The sequence below is a fragment of the Hippocampus comes genome, unplaced genomic scaffold (genome assembly GCF_001891065.2).
Source record: "Hippocampus comes isolate QL1 unplaced genomic scaffold, H_comes_QL1_v1.1 scaffold99, whole genome shotgun sequence".
NCBI classification, from domain to species: domain Eukaryota; kingdom Metazoa; phylum Chordata; class Actinopteri; order Syngnathiformes; family Syngnathidae; genus Hippocampus; species Hippocampus comes.
The window spans coordinates 1,341,863-1,363,249 of NW_017805134.1; the positions used below are offsets into that span (position 1 = coordinate 1,341,863).

The window sequence follows — 21,387 nt, forward strand, 5'->3', positions numbered from 1 at the left end:
CCCGGAAAAAAAACCCACACAGGCACAGAGAGAACATGCAAACTCCACTTCGGAAGGCCGAGACATTGACACGTAATGTAGCATGTGGTTCTTTGAATTGTGAGTGGAATTTGAGGAAGAGCTGAGAGTGTGGCTCTCCTTGCCCACTTCACTCACCTCAATGGTAGTATGTGAAGCTCGCTCATTCCACAAAATTTTCAAACCATTGCAACTATTTCTCCAAACGCATTGATATCGACTTGTTGGTCCAGTCAAGGTGGAACGTGGACAGTCAGACCGGCGTCTTGTCAGTGAAGTCATTGACGGCAGAGCTGGCCGACATCAGTCGGGATTGACCGCTGTTGCATATCCGGAGAAACGTACGCACGCTGTCTGGTATTTGTGCCAGGCTGAGCTACACTAAGCTAAGCTAACAGTCAAAATGAAATAATTCATCAAGCCCAAGAAAAGACAAGAAAGTTTATTTCATGACAAACGTGTGCATGTCCCATGACTTTAAGGACAAGTGACTCTGCCCTCTTCTTCATCCTCAGAAGCCCTTGTAGTGCAGCAGTCTGCGCACACATAAACATACACACACACAACAGGTGAATTACTAAAGTGTCTCATTGTTCAGACTTGACAACACTGATTTACTTCTGTAAAAAGTGCTGACTGATATCGTGTTTTGTGTGTGTCGAGTCTCTCAAATCACGGACGCATTATGTTCAAATTAGAAGTCGCATTTGTTTTTGTGATGTGAACGAGTACACAAGATTGCATAAAAAAAGTGAATTAGGCATCACGCCCTGTAGTTTGAACATAGCTCAATTGTGACTGTGGCTGACATTTGTGTTCATTTTGTTCTCTTCTCTTGAAACACATCATCACCAAATGTCAGGCTGGTAAGTTGCAGCTCCAAATGATGAACGAGTTGAGACACTCGTGATGTCTCTCAGCAGCCAATTTCAAAACAATACGTTGTCAGCAAAGTGCAATGAATCAATGGTGAAGTGTATTTTTCAGCCTTTCGGCACTTTCACTCACAGAACTAAATCATAATAAGCAATTAAGCCAGATGTCTGCATTTTATTAAATGACCCGTGCCTCTGATTGGCTGTCTGACCTAAAGAGGGGGGCGTGTCCTTTGTTGTTAGCCAATGAGAAGAAGCCACTGTGAGGTGAGAAATCCATGCAGGAAACCCGGTAGACAAACTTCCTCTTGGCCACAGGAAAGTTGGAGAAGACACTCATGCTGGGAATGTGAACCTGATGATGACACGGTGGTCGTTTGTTATCACGGTGGAACGTTGTCCAGGCGACCACATTTCCGCCTCACCAGTTTGGCGGCTTCGTCTTCGTGTTGTGAGGCAATGGCCAGGATCTCTGCGCTGGAGTTAAAGGTGAGTGCGGTGGCAGGGGTCAGCAGATTCATGATGGCCTTCAGGGGCGTGGGATTGGCAGATTTAAGACACGCCTCCTGCGAGTACACGTTGACTACGCCCGCCCGCGAGCTGAAATGAAAAAGAACACATCCTAAATAAACGCGACATGACGTCATGAGACAGTACGTGGCATGACATGACAAATCTGCGCGTCTTACCCGCACGCCAGGTAGCGTCCGTCGGCGGACGTGGCGATTGCCGTGCTGGCGACGCAGCCGTGGTCCACGAACCTGCATAGACAGCGACTGCTACGCACGTCCCACACGTACACCTCGCCATCCTCTGAGGTCACCGCAGTCATGTCGTTATTCAGCCGTTGTGATGATGTCATTGTTACTGTTACATGATCAACTTGCCTGAGTTAGCAAACACTTTGCTGCCGTCGCTGTTCATAGCCACGCCCACCACCTCGCCGTTCAGCTTCATGCTGCTCACCACCTCCTTGGTCTGGTGCGCACATTGGGCTCGTCAACTTTTAGCAGCAACCTCACTCGAATTGTCAAAGTGCGACGAGCGCATACCTTGAGCGTGACCATGTGCAGGTATCCTCGAGTCCCTGTCAGCAGCAGAGCGTCCCCCGCAGGGCTCACGCAGAACTCCTTCACCCGAGGCTCTTGCAGCCCTGAATGCACCCACACACGTGAGCACTCACAAGTCTCAATGAGGCGCGTGTGTGCAGAGGTACCTCTGACGTGCTGCACCGGTGTGATGCGTCCTTCCATCATGTCGTACATGTAGAATATTTTGTTCCTCGTGCTGGTGGCGATGACGGTGTCGCCGTGGCAACTGAAACGAGCCTTGTGAACGGGGAAGCGGTCCAGGTGGACGCTCTGGATTTTACCGTTGGTCTTGCCGTCCACCTACGGCGCAGAGGAACACGCATGCGCGGCACTTCCTGTTACATGGTGACATCATTCACATGTTTGCTGACAACTGATGACGGAATTATCTAGCTCCGCCACATGGAAAATTATGGCCCAATTTTCAGTTGATGAACCATCTAGGTCTTCCATATGAAAATGTCATTTAAGTGGTTGGGGAGTCACAGCCGACTGACCTGGAAAAGGGACAGCGAGCAGTCGAGACCGGCTGTCAAGACCACTTGAGCCGACGGGTGGAACTGGACCGACGTCAGACGATCAGAAGATGGCCGCGCCGCATTGGCGTGGCAACACCTCTTCATCTGAAGCGCACCAATGGCACAACGTCAACAAACATGTCGCCGTGACAACCACATCATCAGCATAGCAGCTCATCATCGGCCACAAAACACATACATGGTCGTCATGGTGATGAAAAAAAGAGCAGGATAAAAGTTTAAACAAATGAGATTTTGTACTACATTGAAAAGAGTGAAAATATGTAATCAACTGAAATCAAAGAAGTGTTGACAATTTCAAAAAGCTCAAAAATGAAATATTTGTATGGCTCGTGACAAATCTTGAGTTCTTTTTTTTTTTTGTCGAATTGAGCTGAAATCTGATCGTTCCGGATTCAAACGTTTGGCTATGACTAATTGTGGGTACGATTGTTTCGACAAATGTATATTTAGCATTCTGAGTGAAATACCTTATATCAGCAATTACTCAACTGAATTGGAAAGAATGACGATCAGGGTTTGGCGCTTATAAGCAATGCTTCAGGGGTAACCCATTTCAAACATGTCTTTGACTGTTTGATTTTAGATTCATGCTGAATGAAATAAAATAAACTGCACAAATAAAACCTATCGATGATAACCAGACACACTGACGTTTTGGTCGACGTGACCACCAAAATGTGCACTCTCACCATGAGAACAATGGGTCAACACACCTGTCGGCTTGGCAAGCAGAATATGGGCGTGGTTGAGAATGATGATGTCACGACAACAGCAACGCACTTGTCCTGACAACAAGTATGTTGAGCAGCGCTCAACATGGTGTGAATTTACAGGCGCGCTGTCAGGACAACCACGCCTGAACGTGACTTTTACAGACCAGCCACATTGATGGTGTGGTTGTCAAGACGACCATGCAGCAACATGCATGTAGTGATGACGACTGCCAAGTGACTAACAAAACAGCTACTAGAGGGCGGGGCTGTTGTGCACACGAACGTACACGCATGCACACACGCACACGCACACAAAGCGCCACAAAGAACACGCATGTGCATATGAGCACCAACCCCGAGGATGCCGCTTGACAAACTGTCCGAAGACGCCACAAAGTTTCCCGTCCTCTTGAGTAGGTCGTCATCTTCGTCTTCGTCCCCATCTTCATCGTCATCTACCAACACACACACACACACACACACACACACACACACACACACACACACACACACACACACACACACACACAGGTGAGCGGTTGATTGGATGCGTTTCTATCTTGACAAGCATTTGGAGTTCGGCAGTGGCGCCTTTTACAACCCTTGAAGTAATAGATATTTGAACACAGATGGTGGTGCAAAACACACAAACAGATAATATAATAATACTGACAGGCACATATTCTTTATCCTTGCAAAAGATTACTGAGAAGTAGAAGAACCAGCACTGTATTCTACTTGGTTTGTCTCTGCGTGACTGTGTTATATGTTACTGCCACCCAGTGGAAAAGGCTACCACACCCAATGGCGCAGCACAATTAATTGGATTGCAGTATTAAATCATCATGCACATTTCAATGGGAAAAGATGATTTCAGATACCAGGGTTTTGAGTTACAAGTGTGGTCACACAGCAAACCCAATTTGTATGTAGAACCAGAACCCTACAAAAGTACAGGATGTGAGTACTTTTGCAACCTGGGAACTGCTGCATTTGCATTGTTGTGTTTTTACCTTTCACAGACTTCCTGCCGCTGCCAACGGCCCAGGATGGAGCTCCGCCCATCGACTTCTGGAATCTGACAAACACGCACACAGGCTTGAGTGTGCCTGAAGTGCACACGTGACCAATGCCAGTGTGTGTGTGTGTGGGTGTGTGTGTGTGTGGGTGTGTGTGTGTGTGGGTGTGTGTGTGTGTGGGTGTGTGTGTGTGTGGGTGTGTGTGTGTGTGGGTGTGTGTGTGTGTGGGTGTGTGTGTGTGTGGGTGTGTGTGTGTGTGCTTGTACTGACTGGTCTCTCATCCTTTGCTGCAGTTTTTTCTTGCTGAGGGTTGCCTCGGTATGTCCTCGCATCAGGTCGCTCCGGAAACGATGCCTCATATCCACCCTGACAATGACAAGTAGACACATCCTCAAATGTTAGCTTAGCCTGCTGATGTTGCCATGACAAGTCAAGAAAATGATTGCAAGTAGCGCCGTGCAATCACACGCTCGCGTGCGTGCGTACACTTACTCTTCCTCTAACTCATCATCTTCATCAACCCAAGCAGCTCTTTTGATTGGTGGAGGACGTAAACGCTCCTCCGTCTCCTTGTCCGATTGGACCAAAGCTTTTTCTTTTTCTTCTTCCTCATCCTCCTCAGCATCATCCTTAGATCAAACGCACGCACAAATGTTGACTGCTTTTCACGTTTGTTTCCTGATGGCATCACATGCGGGGGGTTACCTGCACGTCACCAAACACGAGCTCCTCCAGCTGTTGCACTGCAGGCTCGTGCGCGCGCAACACCGCCAAACTCTTGACGTTTTTCCGGCGTTCGCGCGCCTCCTCTGCGGGCGCCTTCGCGTCCACGTCCGACGGGCGCGTGCTCCTCTTCCTGGTCGACATTTTTGGATCCCGAAAAGAATCCTCCAAAAGTTTCTCAACTGGTTTTCTTTCCTCTCGTCACGACCGGTTGACTGTGTGTTTTTAGCACGTGGGAAAGTGATTTCCGGTGACGTCTGCCGGAAAAGAACGTGAGCCACAAAACTCCCTCACCAAATGGAGCCTGCCCCCCAGTGCTCAGAGGGGGAATTGCCTTGTTCACGTGCATGGACAAGTCCCCCCCCCCATATCGTTTACTTGAAGCAGCCACCCAAAAAAGAAAAAAAAAACTATTTCGCTTTTTAAAAGGAAAAGATAAAGGGAAGAAGGAGGAAATGAAACAAAAATGAACAATGTAGATCTTGTGTAATGAAACATGTTTATTGATTTAGCTTGATTTGAAAGATGAAACAGGAAGTTAATTAATGATCGTTACCAATGTAAACTACAGCAAATACACTTTTGTTTATTTATTCGTGCGTGAAGATTGAAGCCTCTGAGTGACTAATTACTGCTATTATTATGACCATGATTATAGCAAAGCTTATAAGTACAAGTTGACATACCACATGACTACTGCCACAGAAAATGACCCTACACATTCATACCTTTCATAATAAAAGCACACTCAGGAAGATGACCTTTCACAGTTTGGCAAAAAAAACCCATGCCACAAATAAAACAAACGTAGCAAGGACGAGTAATCAAAGACAACAATTCGCCACTTCCTGTCCAAACGTACTGAAATTGTTTCAGGAAGTTACATCACCACGTTAGCCAAAATACTCTACCGCATCGATGTTATCCAATCAATGTGACAAGCCAAGTGATGTGATAACCATAGCCTAGCTATCGACTCAACCATGTTAACCTAGCAATGTGACCATTTTTTGTTTCATTTAATTCAGTGGGGAAAGATGATTTGAGGTATGGGTCACAGAACGAATTCAACTCCTAATGTCAAAGCACCACTGTACTAACGGTGTTATAATGTTAGCGTTGCAAAGTAACCACAAACATTAGTCTAGCAACATGACATAAGCCTAGCCATGCAACTGCAATAGCTTATTGGTGGGATATTAGCCTAGTGAGGCGACGCTAGGTTCATAACATGACTATGTTTAGCCTACCAATGTTAGCATAGCAACATGACGTTAGTGGTATGAAAATTAGCCTCGTTACCATGTTCTACACTTATTTTGCCTAGTGATCTGATGGCATTGGCTTAGCTCATTGACTTTAGCCTCGCATGCAACTATGTTAACCTGGGCAATGTCAACATGTTAGCCTAACTGGGTTACTTCGAGCAGTGACAATGTAAGCCTCGCGATGTAACCACATTCAGGCATGGCACCAAGATGTTTTCTTTTCTATGGTCTTTGGAGTGGGTGGGGGGCATTAATTTTCATCACTTCAGTCTTATTTCTGAGGTTCTTGTTTTGCAACGATCGGATGATAAACAGCACAAGCATGCTATACATGAACACGTTTTGAACAGAATTTGCCCAAACAACATTCAACAAAATAGTTAAGGGTAACACGAGTGGCCAACCGGGCAATAATAAAAGCTTCAAACTAATTTGGCACACCTTCCCTCCCAAACACACAGAGGGTACAGGTGCAGCACAAGCATGGAAGCAGGAATTGGATTGGAACACAATGGCTCGCTACTTGTGAATGACTTGTTTGTCAATAAATAGAAAATATTTTAAAATGTAAAATAAAACAGCAGACGACTTGACTGAGGCTAACCAGAGTTTTGACGGGGCTATAGCAGACCCTCGCCCCAGGGTAGCACCGAGCCTGACCACAATAGCCTATTGACGCGATTTTAATTAGACAATGTTAGCTAAACAAGCGAGGTGACATGAATATGTCAGCCTCGTGGGGAAACGTGAGCCTATCAAGATGACATTAGCCTAGTGACGGAACGATGTTAGCACTAGAAGTTAGCCTAGTTAGCGCACTAAGTGTGCTAAAAATGCAAATCCGAGCCGTAATGTGAGAACTGGTCGTTGGCAATGGCTCGACCCGAAGTAAAAGTATGGTGACCAAAGAGAAGGAAGAAAATGGGGGACTGTCTTGTCCAATCAGCAACTCTTCTCGTCCAATTGGTGGCCTCTCTTCTCGGCTTCCCTCCAATAGTGGTTCACGTGGGGGAGGGCGGAGTCAATGAAATCCTCAAAGTGCAGTGCAGTTGTTCACCTGCCCACTGGGGGTAGTGGGGGTGCCCCCCGCATGGCTGCATCACATGCACAAAAGCATTAGCTGTGTTAGCACACCCTGTCTACATTATTCAGCTGACACGTGAGTCGTTTGTGGTTTGCGTCGTTTGCTTTGAGACCTGAGTAGGCCTTGCTGGGGTAGATCTTGGCAAAGTGTCGATACTCATCCGGAGGAGGGAAATCATCCAGTGGGTGAAACAAATATTTGGACTCAAAGTCATCTGGGTCAACAAAACAAAATGAAAACAACCCAACTTTTACATGTCTGTCAAATAAATGTCCGTCAACAATACAATTTTACTATCAATTTAGTTAGCTAGGCACTAACCAGCTTTTAACGAGCTACCACTAGGTGCTAACTAGCAGTCAACTAGCTGCTAACTGGCCACTAACTGGATGCTAACTAGCTTCTGGCTAGCTCTTAACTCTCCTCTGTCTGCTGACTAGCTGGCTGGACTGTGAAGAGAGACATTTAGAGGAAGTGGACACTTCAAAGGTTCATCCAGGAAGTCAATTGTGAAACTTTTTAGCTGCACAACTGACTGCTCAGCAATGTGGACTTAAAAAAAAACTTTTCAAACAAAAATCTGACTGAAAAAGAAAATGACAGAGACATTACTCAACACAAGCCTTGCTTGTGGAAACAACTCAATTGAAGTGGCTGGAGCATTTACAAAAGTGGTTAAATTTTACCACCACATGTCCAAGTCGTCAAAGCCGACTGGTTTTCGAGCTCCCTGTTGGCAGCCACGTTATGAGTGTAAGCAATGCACATTGGCGAGAACACGCAACTACGGAGGCCATTAAAAAAATAACAAAAACAAATTAAATCTAAACCGGGAGGGGAGGGGGTTCTGTAATAACTCATTAAGCAATGCACATTGGTGAGAACACGCAACTACGGAGGCCATTAAAAAAAAAAGAACAAAAACAAATTAAACCTAAACCGGGAGGGGAGGGGGTTCTGTAATAACTCACCACACAATGACGGAATGATGGAGGAGGCGTGCCCATGACGGAGAGAAGGGGGTGGCGGGGGAGGAGGTTTACCCCTGGCCGGGAGGTCAGATGAGAGAGAAGGGCTACCTGACGTCCTGTACAGAGGAGGGGGCGGAGCCTCTCTGGTGGCTGTAGGGACATGAGAAGGTCACATGAAGGTCGTCATGTTGAACATAAAAGATGTCTGACCTGAAGGGGGCGTCAGCCTGTGGGCAGGTGAGGTGGGAGGAGGGGGTGGGGCTGGACCTCTGTTGTGGGTGTGGCCTCCTGGCAAAGGGGCAGCCCTCTTGTTGCTGAGGGAGGCGTGTTGCTGCAGATGGTCTGCCTCCCGGCTGTAGGTGGGAGGGGCCAGAGAAGTTGGTATGGCTTTGGTGGGAGGAGCCGGTGGAAGAGGCTTATCTCGGTTGTTGGCGGAGGGTGGAGAGGGGGCGTGGCCACGTCGACTCTGATTTGGGGGTGGACGTGGGGTGGTATCCAAGCCTGTAGAAGGGGTCAGGGCGGAGCTTTGACCATCATCATGGCGATGGCCAGGTGGTGTGCGGGGCGACAAGGGACCAGCTGTGCAATCATCTACAAGCAAGACAGCAAGTCATTCAACAAGATGTTGTCAGTAACCAGCCCTTTGGGATTGCGAGCAAGACAGCAAGTCATTCAACAGGCAGGAATTACAAGATGTTGTCAGTAACCAGCCCTTTGGGATTGCGGTTTTGACTTTGGAACTTTCCCTTGCTTTTCGATCTGAGGAAGATGACCCGGACATACTGGGGGGATACGTTGTCGCAACTGTTAAAAAGCTTCGGAGAGGGGACTGAATGCAACCTTTAAGCCACTTTAAGCAAATGTTATGACCTCCGAGCAACCCGCCAAAAGTTCTGAATAACGACAATCCCAGGAGCTACTGTAGCTCGGACACGCCCCTTTTGAGCTGTAAGCCTACGGCGACACTAAGATAGAGGGGCCAAGTCCTCGGTGCGTTCCATGTGCCGCATATGCTCGTGCACAATGTCCTACAAATACGGCAAACCAACTGAAAATAATGTTTCACGGGTAAATATCCTTTCCGTTTTTTACCCCCAACTGTTCTGTATTGACGGCACACATTTTGACAATGACAAAAAAAGTAAACCTAATAAAAATGGGCTGAGAAATGAGCAAGGTTAATTGACAGTACAATGTCTATGCCTTTGATGGGACCTTTGCCCCCCAGTTTGTGGTGCCATCGTAGCCTGTCTCTCTTCATATCTGTGTTTGAAACAGTGCTGTCCTTCCCCGTGTGAAGGAAAGCTCACTAAATTTCAAAAAAGAAGAGGGAAAAGTGGCAGAAAGGTTTGCTCACTGATGAGACAGGAAGTCATTAACTGCACAGGAAGTGTAGACACACATTAAGAAGACACAACAAGACAGGATGCAGCCTACCAATTTGTACACAGCTCTGGTAAAGACAAGAGCAATTTAATCATATGACTTCCTGTTTGTTTTCTTACTTTTGTGTGGCGCCCCCTGGTGGAGGTACTGGTACAGACGGAAGTATGGGTGATCCGTGCCTTGGCTGAGGTCTGACAGGAGGGCGGGGCAACCTTTCACCTCCTCCGGGCTCTGCTGGTGAGGGCCTAGGTCATCACCAGTGACATCTTTACATTTGTGCATTTGCGTGTACCTGAGTGAAGGCAGGGGGCTGCGGTGGCGAGAGGGGCATCCTGCTGCTGTCACTCACCTGAGGAGACACCCACACACGCCGAACATACACACACAGAACACGTGTGCTCAGGAGCAATCTTCATTTACACACACACACACACACACACACACACACACACACACACACACACACACACACACACACACACACACAAATCCAAGCCCTCACACCCCAGGGCTGCCTGCAAATGCTTGGATATGTAATGAATGAAATCTATTTTCTGTGCTCTTCTTTTGCCCATTGAACGCAGTTAGCAAGCTTAATGAAAAACAAAAGTTTTCCAATGAGAATGTGATCGTCAGTGTCGCGACGTGCGTTAGCTCGACTCATTGAAATGTGTTGAAAGTCGTTAGCACACACAGCAAAGCAGTTTTATAAATTAGCTCGCTTCTACACGAGCGTGCGCGCGGTCGCTTTCACACACGCAGGCGTGCTTTGTGCCACCTACCCACCTGGGCACGAGTCCGCGGCTCGTGTGTGCATGTTCACCGCAACGCAGCAGCGACAGCGGCTAGCCTGTGGCCTCCGCAATAGCTTTCGTTCTTGCCTCCCAGCATGCACCGCGCTTTTCTACGTCATCCCGCAGGGCCTCTCTTTTCACTCAACGCGCACGCGCGCGCGGCACAGACAAATGCTGTACGTCCACACATGAGAAAGAATCAGACGCGCACACACACACACACACACACAAAGATACATAGATAAATCAATAAATCACTTCTCATTAAAAAAATATATTATGGAGAGATTTCAAACGACAGCACGTTGTGCAATTTGTTTTTGGTGTGATGTGTTTTGTTGTTGTCGTGACGTCACGCAGGTGGTAGTCAGGTGCGTTTAGATGAGCTCAAAGTTCGCTGAAAATGAAACAGCAAAGAGTCCGAGTCCTCAACGTACGGCCGAGACTCCACAGGTGACTTCACAATTATTATTATTATTTTATTTATTTATTTAGGGAATGAGAGAAACACTTAAATGGTCATGTTCCCACAGAACATGCTAACATTTCTCTCCAGTCAGCTTGCCACATGGCCCACACGATATACAGTACACATTAATACTGTACACATATAGAGATGGATTCACATATATATCTTAATGTATACATACATATACATGTCCTCCTCTACCTCTCCTAAAGCCCATTGATGCATCATTGATGGCATTCGTGTGTTTTACTGACGATTTCTTCAACGAACTATTCCGGCCGCTTCACGACAATGGACCGTTCTCCTTCAGCCTGCCACAGGTTGGTGAGGACGTCAGGCTTTTACTGTGAAAGTTCTTTTATGGCGTTAACTTTTTGTCTGGTTCTTAGTTGAGCTTCCCGAAGTCTGCTGCCCTCAAAGCCTTCGGTCTCTCCTCGGTAAGACAGCCACAATGCCCCTTCCAAATCCTTCCCTTGTAGCCATGAGATAGTGAGCCCATCACACAGCAATAGAAGTTTCACTCCACTATTCAATGATGAATGATCACTACCACTGGATTGTCGTCTTAGGAACTATCTAGTTCCACGATCAACAAGTTCTTCTCCAGTGCTATAGTTTTAGGGAATGAATGTAGGATCCCCATTTCGCCTCCTTAACCACGAGGTCACATGATGAGCGGTGTGCATTGCGATTGTCCGCAGAGCACGCTGGAGGTGGAGCTAAGGAAACCCATCGCGGTTAGCATTCACGAGACTGGACTACAAATTCTAATCGACGCCAGAACCAGACCGCCCGGAAAACAACGTGGACTCATTGCGGTAAGCACCCAAACACCAGATACTTCTTATGATTCTACTTCAGGTTCTTTTTAAGGTTCGGCTTACTCTCATTGAAATTCTACTTCTGTTTCTTATTGAGGTTCTTCTTCTGGTTTTCTTTAGGTGTTTGGCTCCTGATGGGGTTCTTAAAGTTGCAATTGAGCTTTTTCTTGAAGTTGCTCTTCTAGCTCTTCTTGAGATTTTTCTTCTATTTGTAATTCTGGTTCTCATTGAAGATCTGATGGTTCTTCTGGTACTTGTGTTTTTCTTGAGGTTCTTCCTCTGGCTCTTATTAAAGCTCTTTCTTGTGGTTTTCCTGCAGATGTGTGAGATGTCTATGAAGGTGGATATCAAAGAAAACCATCTGGTTCTTCTTCATGGGAATGCCAAGTGAGAACACACACACACACACACATACATGTGTGTAATATCTTCTAAGGAGTTGATCTTTCTTGCTTAGATGTAAAATTCGAGTTTCCAAGTTCTGGGGAAAACTTATTGTAAGTTGAAGTCACCGTTAATATCACACAATGCGTATTACTCGACAACACCCCTCACTGCGTTTGTGTGTATTTGTTTGCAGAGGGGCTATGCCAGAAAGAAGATGGAAGAACTCATTGAATCCAAACTGAAAGGTCAGAAACATTCATTCCTTCATCACATTTACATTGAAACACATCATTGAAATTGTGTGTGTGTGTGTGTGTGTGTGTGTAGAATTAGTCAACAAAATGGTGATTCCTAGAGAAGCTACCGTTGTAGTCGATGTTGAAACCACCATTGTCTATTATGAGGTGAGTTAAACACCCACATACAAAAGTCAGGACTAGTGAGGTGTGTGTGCGCGTGCGTGTGTGTGTGTGCAGGGCAGCCTAGTGGTCAGGGGAAAGCTGAGCCTGGTTCCTGAGGTGATCCAGCAGACTCTGAGGCGCGCTACCAGACGAAAGTACTAATAAATTTGTCTTTCTTCTTTGTGTTGTTGTTGACTTTGTTGTGCAATAAAAGTGTTGAGATGCATTGCCATGTTAAAGAAGATGATGTCAACATACTCGTTCCTCAACATCATTGACTTGTCACGGTAATGACCGAATGAGAAACTCACATCGCTTTCTACCTAGCTTCAACGGCACAAACAGTCTCATTATTTGAATCAACTTTATTTGCTTGAGCTGAAAGAATAAAAGAAGGTGTGAGCTGAAATCCTGTTGGGATTTTTCGAAGCATCACAATGTCCTGTCCCAGTTGCCGTGGTGACTGCTTCCACGTTGCCGTTTGAAGTCTATAAACTCCATCCGTCATGGCATACAAACACACCCAATGTCAGCTCTAAGCTCGCGCTATTAGCGTAATTCGCTGGTTTAGCATCAGAAGTGCAACTAGCCTCGTGAGTGTGCTTAGCTAGCTCAACAATTGTGAACAGCTGCCAGCGCTCATGGAAGAAGCAGTGATGTTTATCGTCACGTTTCTTCTTCAACACTCAGGTTGGTGTCAGGCTGCAAGGTCAAAAGGTCACATCAACAAATCAAAGCTCAGAAAAAAAAGAAAAATGTCATTGGTAACTTACCACATACGTGTGTCCTGGCACAAATGACACTCTGCTTGGCCTCTCCAGAGAGCGCCTTCTTATGATACCTGCCACACAAACACACACGTCACGTGACCATTTGACATAAAAGAAATAGATGAAGCATTTTTGACTTTATTGCGAGACAGTGAATATTTAATGTCCTTTTGACCTCTAGACAGGTTACATCCCCTGCCCTCGCTGACCTGTCAATGATTTCTCTGAATGTTTGTTTAATTGTAGTTAAAAACGGAACAATTTGTCATGACCTGCCATGTGGTCATGTGCCTTTCAATGCAGCATGCATTCTGACCTGTGGGGGGCAATACATCAGGCCTATGTAGGCGGCGTTGATTCAACATGGCGGCGGGGGCCACAGCGCCGGGAGGCGGGGCTAATCCAATCCTCTGGCATAGTTCATCCATCTCTCGCCTCTGACTGGCCTGCAGGCGACGCACCTCTAACAGGTGCCTGGGAAGGAATGGGGTCAGGGGTCAAAAGGGCTGTGTTTCCACAGTGGCCGTCCATCAGGGTCACCTTTCCCGAATCTCCTTTAGCTCCTCCCACGTCTCATCCTCATTGTCAGATTCGTCGGACGTGACGTAAGAGCGGCTCCGCGATTGGCTGCCAGACGGTCCCTCGCCACTGGTTGTCTTGCGCCCGCCCCTCCACTTCCCCTCCGGCCCGTCTCCTGTGTCGCTATAGCAACTGCTTTCTGATTGGCTGTCTTCCTCAGAGATGCTGTCAGAGCTCTCGGATTGGCTCATCTGAGACGGGGGTGGTGAATGTGCCATGACCATCTGGGGTTCCGAGTTCGTCACTTGGAAACGACCCACGCTTCGAGTGGGAGGAGTCACTGGTGAAACATAATATATCACTAACCAATACACTCGTGAACTCATGAGCATAAACAAATGAGTTGCAAAGTGTTAAAAGTGTGTGTGTGTTTATTTGTGTGCGTGCATGTGGTTACCGTCACGTGTGGCTGGTGGTCCGGCTGACGGCATGACGGTGGGATGTGCCTGTGTCAGAATAAGGTCGCCCCGAGTCACAAATATTATCATTAATGTTATCATCAGTGGGAGAATCTTACTTGCGTGTGGTGAGGAGGCGGGGCCTGCATGGAGGAGGGCGGGTCCAGGGCTGAACCTGTGCAAGTGATAATCAAACTTTTTGATCAGGATGTGATGTCACAGGATGTGACGTTACAGGACACGATGTCACACTCACCTTGAGGGGGCAGGGTTGAGGGATACCTGGGCTGAGAAAGAGAAACAGGTGAGGATGAAGGTGAATGACATCAGAATTACCAGTCGATCAATCAAAAGAGACATCCATGACTCACCTCCGTGGGGCTCCAGCTGAGCGATGTCCCCTGGAGCCCTGGATGAGCGGTGCCCATCCCGGCAGGCGTAGATGCCCGGAAGGAGGAATGGCCCAGAGGGGCCAACACGGGAGGCGAAAAGGGGTTAAGGGTGGGTGTGAAGGGGGCTGATGGGTGGAAGCTCTGGGTTGGGGGCAGGAAGGAGCGAGCCATGCTCACGGCTAATGACATCATGTTAGCCAGAGAGAAGAGTGGCTGGTCGGGGGGCGGCCACTGAGGGGTGGCGCCAGTGGGGGTGCTGAAGGTAGGGTATGCCAGAGGCGGGGGGGGGAACTTTGGAGGAGATGAAGGGGCATCCGTTCGGGGCTCCGTGGGGGCTGAGGAACGACAGATAGACATGCAGGCAGATGCATCTTGAGCAGTTGTGTACCAAATCCCAAAGTCATTTGGAGAAGGAATTACCTGAAGAATTGTAGGACGGCTGCGACCGCGTCCCTGCGGCGAGGGGAGCAGCTTCGGACTTCACCTCCTCGGAAGGGGACGGCTCAGCCTCTGCCGAGTCTGCTAGGAAGACTCGTCAATCAATGTCTGACATGGCAATCAAGCGCAAGCCATTAATCAAAATCTTACCATTGAGGGAGGAGCCATACGATGTCCTGGCTGAGCGCTCGGACACCATCTTTGTCTATTGGGTGACAAAGTAATCAAAGCAATAGTCATCAAGTGTGGCTTCCTCGTCTGTGTGTGTGTGTGTGTGTGTGTGTGTGTGTGTGTGTGTGTGTGTGTGTGTGTGTGTGTGTGTGTGTGGGGTTGAAATACACCTGCTTCTGTTGCATCATCATCGACTCGGCCCTGCTGATGATGTCATACATGCGCAGGATGAATCCTGTTCGCTCATTCGCCAAGATGAAATCTCTGTGCATCTGTTACACACACACACACACACACACACACACACACACACACACACACACACACACACACACACACGCACACGCACACGCACACGTAGTGTTGTGTTTGCGATAACTTTTTTTGGGCCTCATCTCAGAATTCCTGACAGTAATTTACCTTTTTGTTTCTTTTCACTTATTGTTGTTTTTGCGATAACTTTTTTTGGGCCTCGTCTCAGAATTTGACAGTAATTTACCTTTTTGTTTCTTTTCACTTATACTTAAGTAAAGGAGTTGGAGTAGTGCATGATTATTTTTGCCATGTGCATTGTGATTGGCCGCTGACGCTCACCATAACGGAAGCGATGTCTTCTGGGTTGTCGCCATCAAGGTCAAATTTGAAGGTCACCATCTTGCTGTCGTGAGTACTCAACTGACACTCCACCACACGGTCGGCCATGTTGGACACCTGTACGCACATGCACGTCAACGCAAACACATCAATGCAAATGCATCGGTGGAAACTGGCCAAAGCATCAACACAAACACGCAATGGTATGCGGCTCACACGCTCACCCCCGTGAGCCTGAGGTGAGCCCTCATCTTCCTCCTCAGCTTTCGGTCAGGATGCCGCTCAGTCACTTCCTGGTAGCTCTTGTCTGTTTGGCCGTCGTTGCCGTCACTCAAACCCGACGTTACGTCAGAGGCGCAGCTACAAGACAATCATTCGTCAACCCTTTGTGTGTGTGTGTGTGTGTGTGTGTGTGTGTGTGTGTGTGTGTGTGTGTGTGTGTGTGTTACCTGTCAGCAGGTGAAGAGACCCCGTGTTCATGTTGTGATACTGCGAGGCTCTGAATGTGTGGAGAGCAAAAAGATTTGACTGATGATTGCCCCCCAGTCTGTAGTCCCGCTCTCTACTCACCCTGGGGTAGCGCAGAACAGGAAAGGGCGGAGCCTTTGAAATCCGGGCCCTGGGAGGTGGCGCATAGACACTTTGCTGAGAGTGAGAAGCGACAGGAGTTGGCGGGGCTTGCGGAGCACTGTCTGTCACGCGATTCACTGCCATGACAACCACAAGATCAATTCAAAATCCAACGAAAGTTAGTCGTTGTCCAACCATGAAGTCAAATCTGACCCGCAGCAGCCATCTTGTCACTCGCGTAATGCACCTGGCCACCGCCAGTTGATGTCACGGCGGCGGGTGGGGCTTGGAGCCAGGATGCAGCAGGAACTTCAGAGTTCTGATGGAGGGTTACCATTAACATACATCATTATTAATACTCAGACACACACACACACACACACACACACACACACACACACACACAAATTCACACAGGCCAGCACTCACATACAGATAAATTTAAAGAGCCTGCCGTTGATATGTATACTAATGGAGCGTGAACCACCTCTCCTTGATGATTGGCCATCTGGGGTGTTGGTGGCGAGGGCCGTTCTCTCTCTTGGGCGACATCTTCCTGTCTCCGGGTGGCGTCTCCGGCCAATCGGCGCCGTTTTTCGCGTTGCCGCTTGATGGCGGTCACGCCGTCTCGGATGGCCATTGCCACCAGTTTGTAGTCGCCCTCCGACACGAACCCCAGCACCACCTGCGAGTAGGTAGGGGGAGTGAGTAAGTGACTGTAGCGTATGTGCGTGAGTGAGTGTTGGTGTGTCAGTGAGAGATTATGTGACTATGTGTTGCCTGAGTCAATGTCAGTGTATTATGGGGATGTGAGTGTGTATGTGTGTGAATGTGTGAGAGACTGTGTGAGTGACTATTTTAGAGAGAGAGAGAGCGAGAGAGAGAGAGAGAGAGAGAGAGAGAGAGAGAGAGAGAGAGAGAGAGAGAGAAGTCCCATGGCCTACCATCTCCTGGGCCACCTCCTCGGGGACGTCGTTGTGGAGCTCGAAGAGGAACTCAATGGCGTTGTTGTCTTTATACTTTCCGTGAAGCCTCTTGGTTCCATCCATCCTCAGCCACAACATGAGCGCCGACTTTGTGCCATCATCATCCTCGGCCGGCTCCACGTATACCCCAAGCTCGCCCTGGAAAAAACGCTGGTCTAGAAGGTCCTGAACCGTGAACCTGCAGGAAGGGACTCGGGGGTTTAGGGTGCGTGGCTAGGACACCAACACTGCTGGTACTATTCTGGTCTTAAGCGGGTCCTAAGTGAGTTGTACCTCTCACTGCTGTTGGTGTGAATGCATCCCTCGATGATGTTCCTCAGCTCAGGAATTGTGACCTTGGAGAAACTGTCGGGCTTGATTCCCTGTGAGAGCGTCAGAGCGAGAGAGATACGAATGACACACGGGTGAGCTGGAAGTGAGGTGCTAGTGAGACATGTGAGATACATGTGAGATACATGTGGCGCAACTAAGCGCAACTAAGATGAGAGTGAGATAAGAGTAAGAGAAGATCCAGACAAGAATGAGACACGTGTAAGGCACAAGAGAGCCACAAGTAAATACAATACAACATGTGCGAGAGATGAGTTGTGTCAAGAGAATGAGATGGCGACGGGAGGGAGAAACGAGGAGGAGCTGGAGCGCAAGCCACTTACGTTGGTGACCTTCCGGTAAATCTGAGCGGCGTTTTGGCATTCGGAGTAGGGATACTCGGATGTGGCCATCTCCAGGATGCACATCCCAAAGGCGTACACATCCACCGCCTCGTCGTACTTCTCCTCATACATCTCGGGAGCCATGAACTCCGGGGTTCCTGAACTCACCGCCAGACGGGGCAACATTGTGAGGTCATTGCAACGTCACAGTGACATCATTGGATTGGCGCCATGACGTCACAGTGACCCCACAGCAATGTCATGAGGTCACCGTGCATCGTGGTGATATAACTCTGGTATCCCAGTAATGCTATAGTGATGTCACGTGACATCATTGTTAATCTGACGTCGCAGTGACATCTTCGGGATGTCACTAGAATGTCATCGTGAGGCCACAATGGTCATGTCAGGGATGTCGTGGTGATGTCATTGTGATGTCATAATTTTGTGATGTCATTGATGTCATGGTGCTAATTGTGATGTGACTTTCGTGATGTAATTGCGACATCAGAGTGACATCACTGTGATGTTGCAGTGATGCCGTGGTGACGTGAGAGCGACGCCCCGGGGCCGCCGTACCGATGACGCTCTTGGCGAAGGAGGCCTTCTTGAGGGTGGCGAGGCCGAGGTCCCCGATCTTGACGGAGGCCGAGGGCCCCGTGATGAAGATGTTGTCACACTTGAGGTCACGATGCAGGATGGGAGGATTGCGCGAGTGCAGGAAGTAAAGACCTTTTAAGATCTGCAAGCTCCAACGTTGAAGCAGCTTCAGCTTCATCGGGCGGAATCGGCGGAGGTAACTGAGGAGGAGGAGAAAGATGAGGAGGAGGTGGGTGGAGTCAGAGTAGTTGGAAGGCGGCCGGTGGGACTCACGTCTTGAGGGTCCCGGATGTCATGAGTTCGGTCACCAGCACAGTGCACTTGCGACCGTTCAGCACCGACTTCCATGAGTCAAAAAAACGAACAATGTTGGGATGCTGGAGCGCCTTCAGCATCTCCACTTCTTCCGCGAAACGCTGACGCTCGCTACGGGTCAGCCGCTGAGTCTGATGGGGAACATATTGTCACTGGTCAGTAATCTGGCACTTGTAAACTAACGATTGACTGTCGAGGTCAGGCCATTACAAATAAATAGGAATTCACACCGATGGACAATTTCTTTGGCTTGGATGAAGCCAACATGCTAACATTGTCTGGCAATGGCGCATGGGGAAAACAGGATAACCACACGCAGAAAGGTTTGAACCTGACTGTGAGGCATGCGTGCTAACCACTAGGCCAGGGTCCTGCTGTGACCAACACTAATGACAAATTCACAGAAACAATAAAATAACCAACACGAAGTCGGCCAGCATTATAGCACACACACACTGATTAAATGCATGCATGCGTGTGCGTGTTCCATTATCGGCATCAGTCAGCTGTTGTGAGCCCGATCCGATGACGCGGAAAGTGCTAAATCATCACAAGTCCTTTATCTCACACACGCACACACACACGCACACACACACGCACACACACACGCACACACACACGCACACACCAATGCGCTGATACCACATACACACACATGCACAGACGCACTTTCAACTTCTTCATCATGTTCGCGTGTATACGTACATGTGTGTGCAAGTACGTGGCTGTGTGTGTGTGTGTGTGTGTGTGTGTGTGTGTGTGTGTGTGTGTGTGTGTGTGTGTGTGTGTGTGTGTGGGGGGGAGCTAGTGTGTGTGTGTAGGGGGGACAAATTTGGGTTGCACGTGTGTGTGCCCGTGTGCAGCGTGTATATGTGTGTGTTTACGCATGTGTGTGTGTGTGTGTGTGTGTGTGTGTGTGTGTGTGTGTGTGTGTGTGTGTGTGTGTGAGTGCGCACATACTTGCAGCTCGCACCAGGCCACCTCGACGGTGGTCTCAGTGTCAAGGCCCTTGTAGACGTTCTTGAAGGATCCTCGTCCGATCTCCACGTCAAACTTTAGGAACCGTCCATCTGGTGAAGACGCCACTGCCTTGGTGGCTGCCTCGTCTCCGTCCGATGTCAACACAGTCGCCGGCGCCACCATGTCCTCGCCCGAGTCTGAGTCCGAGTCCAAACTGGCTTCCCGACTGGACTCTTTGTCTGATTGGTCACTGGCGGAAGAGCTCTCGGGAAACCCGGACTTCGCCTCTCGGTCCTCAGATGTTTTTCCGTCATCCTCCATGATGTCCTGGCCCGGCTTTTCAAGAGTCCATCTCAGGCTTTTGTCGTACGGCTGCACTCCAGTCAGATGATGAAGATCATCACAAACAGAAGAACAAATAAAGAGCAGTGAAGCTGACAAGAAAAAAAATAGAGTTAAATGAACCTCAGGGCATACGCAGGAAGTGACGAGAAGGAGGAGACGATCAAGACAAAGATGAAGATGTGAGTGAGGCCCTGAGCGTGAGATCATCTCTATCAGCTGCGAGCAGACGACACAAGCTCCCCCCACATGACACCTGAAATACGACAGCACACTTTTTTATTTGCTTATATTTACTTCATATATTTTCACTCCAAAGAAAAGCTCATCTAAAAAAAGACTTTTGCGCCCATAATATAAACAAAAATAAATTAAAATAGGTAACATAGTATCATAAAATAATAATTCAAATACTTTTACAAGTTTTTATTAATAATTATGTTTTATCCAGCAATTATCCCAAACCTCCGCTGGCTCCTCATCAGCCATTGTTATTGTTATTATTATTACTGCCATGAATGTCAATATTGTTATGATTTGGTCTAATACAGTAGATGTTTCTTTCTCATGTTGTGTTAGCATTACCATAAGCTAACAAACTTAAAGGCGAGGCAATGTGGTTGTTTTAAATCCATAAAGTAAAATGTTCTTAGTTTTATGGGCTGGTTTTGGAGTAAACTTCAGCCTGGGAGTGGCATTTGACAATTTGAAGGGTCTTTTCGGAGTTATTGTTGAGGATCTGACAAACTGCAAAATAATCAAATGTAATCACTATCATAAAAGTGGTGTCATACTGAGCGGGTCCTTGCGAGTGCGAATGTTTGTCAGGGTTAATTAAAGGTTGCAAAAGGTTGCAAAGACATTGCAAGACATTGATAAACAGTTTTACTTGTCGTTCAAATTTTAACTACTATTGAACTAACCCTGACAAAAAAAGAGACATTGGCAAAGTCCGCACACAAGTGCAAACCTTCACAGCTCAGTGAGATACGGGCTTTAGTTTGTTTATTTATTTAGTTTATTGGGACAGTGTTCAGTTCCGTTTGTTGTGCTTGTC

The 21,387-nt window shown here is 47.8% G+C and overlaps 4 protein-coding genes and 1 long non-coding RNA gene across 8 annotated transcripts; 1 reads left to right on the forward strand and 4 right to left on the reverse strand.

Annotated features, from left to right (window-relative positions):
• Positions 1-443: 443 nt before the first annotated feature.
• On the reverse strand, positions 444-5,244 carry utp18 (UTP18 small subunit processome component). Its single transcript, XM_019866361.1, has 13 exons — positions 4,964-5,244; positions 4,751-4,887; positions 4,529-4,624; positions 4,253-4,317; positions 3,594-3,694; positions 2,482-2,607; positions 2,110-2,284; positions 1,946-2,046; positions 1,781-1,871; positions 1,583-1,706; positions 1,319-1,493; positions 1,106-1,248; positions 444-554 (listed from the first exon to the last, which is right to left on the reverse strand). Exons 1-13 carry the CDS (start codon positions 5,123-5,125, stop codon positions 530-532), a joined length of 1,521 nt encoding a protein of 506 aa, XP_019721920.1. The 5' UTR covers positions 5,126-5,244; the 3' UTR covers positions 444-529.
• A 217-nt stretch (positions 5,245-5,461) lies between these two features.
• LOC109513748 (WAS/WASL-interacting protein family member 2) lies at positions 5,462-10,606 on the reverse strand. Its single transcript, XM_019866383.1, has 7 exons — positions 10,477-10,606; positions 9,983-10,039; positions 9,810-9,921; positions 8,515-8,895; positions 8,305-8,454; positions 7,446-7,547; positions 5,462-7,343 (listed from the first exon to the last, which is right to left on the reverse strand). The coding sequence occupies exons 2-7, from the start codon at positions 10,019-10,021 to the stop codon at positions 7,303-7,305; spliced, it is 825 nt and encodes a 274-aa protein (XP_019721942.1). The 5' UTR covers positions 10,022-10,039; positions 10,477-10,606; the 3' UTR covers positions 5,462-7,302.
• On the reverse strand, positions 9,063-9,798 carry LOC109513768 (uncharacterized). Its single transcript, XR_002167854.1, has 2 exons — positions 9,703-9,798; positions 9,063-9,557 (listed from the first exon to the last, which is right to left on the reverse strand). It is a non-coding gene; the product is annotated as an uncharacterized LOC109513768 (long non-coding RNA).
• Positions 10,607-10,836: 230 nt separating the features above from the next.
• Positions 10,837-12,804, forward strand: LOC109513753 (uncharacterized). 3 transcript variants are annotated; one of them, XM_019866393.1, is made up of 9 exons: positions 10,837-10,937; positions 11,166-11,273; positions 11,343-11,390; positions 11,655-11,771; positions 12,094-12,161; positions 12,232-12,271; positions 12,355-12,406; positions 12,489-12,565; positions 12,638-12,804. In XM_019866393.1, the coding sequence occupies exons 1-9, from the start codon at positions 10,866-10,868 to the stop codon at positions 12,722-12,724; spliced, it is 669 nt and encodes a 222-aa protein (XP_019721952.1). In that variant the 5' UTR covers positions 10,837-10,865; the 3' UTR covers positions 12,725-12,804. The 3 variants fall into 3 exon arrangements, with proteins under 3 accessions (XP_019721952.1, XP_019721953.1, XP_019721954.1); XM_019866394.1 differs by lacking the exon at positions 11,343-11,390; XM_019866395.1 differs by lacking the exons at positions 10,837-10,937; positions 11,343-11,390 and having other exon boundaries at positions 11,238-11,305; positions 11,655-12,161.
• A 105-nt stretch (positions 12,805-12,909) lies between these two features.
• Positions 12,910-20,702, reverse strand: LOC109513718 (serine/threonine-protein kinase WNK4-like). Of its 2 annotated transcripts, XM_019866326.1 has the most exons (23): positions 19,989-20,697; positions 18,987-19,159; positions 18,693-18,913; positions 18,114-18,271; positions 17,734-17,822; positions 17,419-17,638; positions 16,962-17,159; positions 16,688-16,793; positions 16,475-16,611; positions 16,354-16,403; positions 16,129-16,264; positions 15,905-16,021; positions 15,481-15,582; positions 15,290-15,344; positions 15,122-15,220; positions 14,681-15,036; positions 14,566-14,596; positions 14,429-14,484; positions 14,309-14,357; positions 13,873-14,191; positions 13,649-13,806; positions 13,336-13,403; positions 12,910-13,264 (listed from the first exon to the last, which is right to left on the reverse strand). In XM_019866326.1, exons 1-23 carry the CDS (start codon positions 20,538-20,540, stop codon positions 13,229-13,231), a joined length of 3,486 nt encoding a protein of 1,161 aa, XP_019721885.1. In that variant the 5' UTR covers positions 20,541-20,697; the 3' UTR covers positions 12,910-13,228. The 2 variants fall into 2 exon arrangements, with proteins under 2 accessions (XP_019721885.1, XP_019721886.1); XM_019866327.1 differs by lacking the exons at positions 12,910-13,264; positions 13,336-13,403; positions 13,649-13,806 and having other exon boundaries at positions 14,076-14,191; positions 14,566-14,591; positions 19,989-20,702.
• Positions 20,703-21,387: the final 685 nt, after the last annotated feature.

Excerpts from the sequence above, each read along its gene's own strand:
- LOC109513753 (XM_019866393.1), top strand. The coding sequence starts at position 10,866 with ATGAGCTCAAAGTTCGCTGAAAATGAAACAGCAAAGAGTCCGAGTCCT. Across the intron at positions 11,772-12,093 it reads AACAACGTGGACTCATTGCG|ATGTGTGAGATGTCTATGAA; the intron begins GTAAGCACCCAA and ends GTTTTCCTGCAG. Across the intron at positions 12,407-12,488 it reads CATTGAATCCAAACTGAAAG|AATTAGTCAACAAAATGGTG; the intron begins GTCAGAAACATT and ends GTGTGTGTGTAG.
- utp18 (XM_019866361.1), bottom strand. The coding sequence starts at position 5,125 with ATGTCGACCAGGAAGAGGAGCACGCGCCCGTCGGACGTGGACGCGAAG. Across the intron at positions 4,888-4,963 it reads TCGTGTTTGGTGACGTGCAG|GATGATGCTGAGGAGGATGA; the intron begins GTAACCCCCCGC and ends GTTTGATCTAAG. Across the intron at positions 1,494-1,582 it reads GGACGCTACCTGGCGTGCGG|CTCGCGGGCGGGCGTAGTCA; the intron begins GTAAGACGCGCA and ends TTTTCATTTCAG.
- LOC109513748 (XM_019866383.1), bottom strand. The coding sequence starts at position 10,021 with ATGCCCCTCTCGCCACCGCAGCCCCCTGCCTTCACTCAG. Across the intron at positions 9,922-9,982 it reads AGCCCCCTGCCTTCACTCAG|AGCCCGGAGGAGGTGAAAGG; the intron begins GTACACGCAAAT and ends CCTCACCAGCAG. Across the intron at positions 7,344-7,445 it reads CCCCAGCAAGGCCTACTCAG|CCATGCGGGGGGCACCCCCA; the intron begins GTCTCAAAGCAA and ends CATGTGATGCAG.
- LOC109513718 (XM_019866326.1), bottom strand. The coding sequence starts at position 20,540 with ATGATCTCACGCTCAGGGCCTCACTCACATCTTCATCTTTGTCTTGAT. Across the intron at positions 17,639-17,733 it reads CACACCAACAGCAGTGAGAG|GTTCACGGTTCAGGACCTTC; the intron begins GTACAACTCACT and ends CCCTTCCTGCAG. Across the intron at positions 14,358-14,428 it reads CGCCTCCTCACCACACGCAA|GCACATCCCACCGTCATGCC; the intron begins GTAAGATTCTCC and ends ATTCTGACACAG.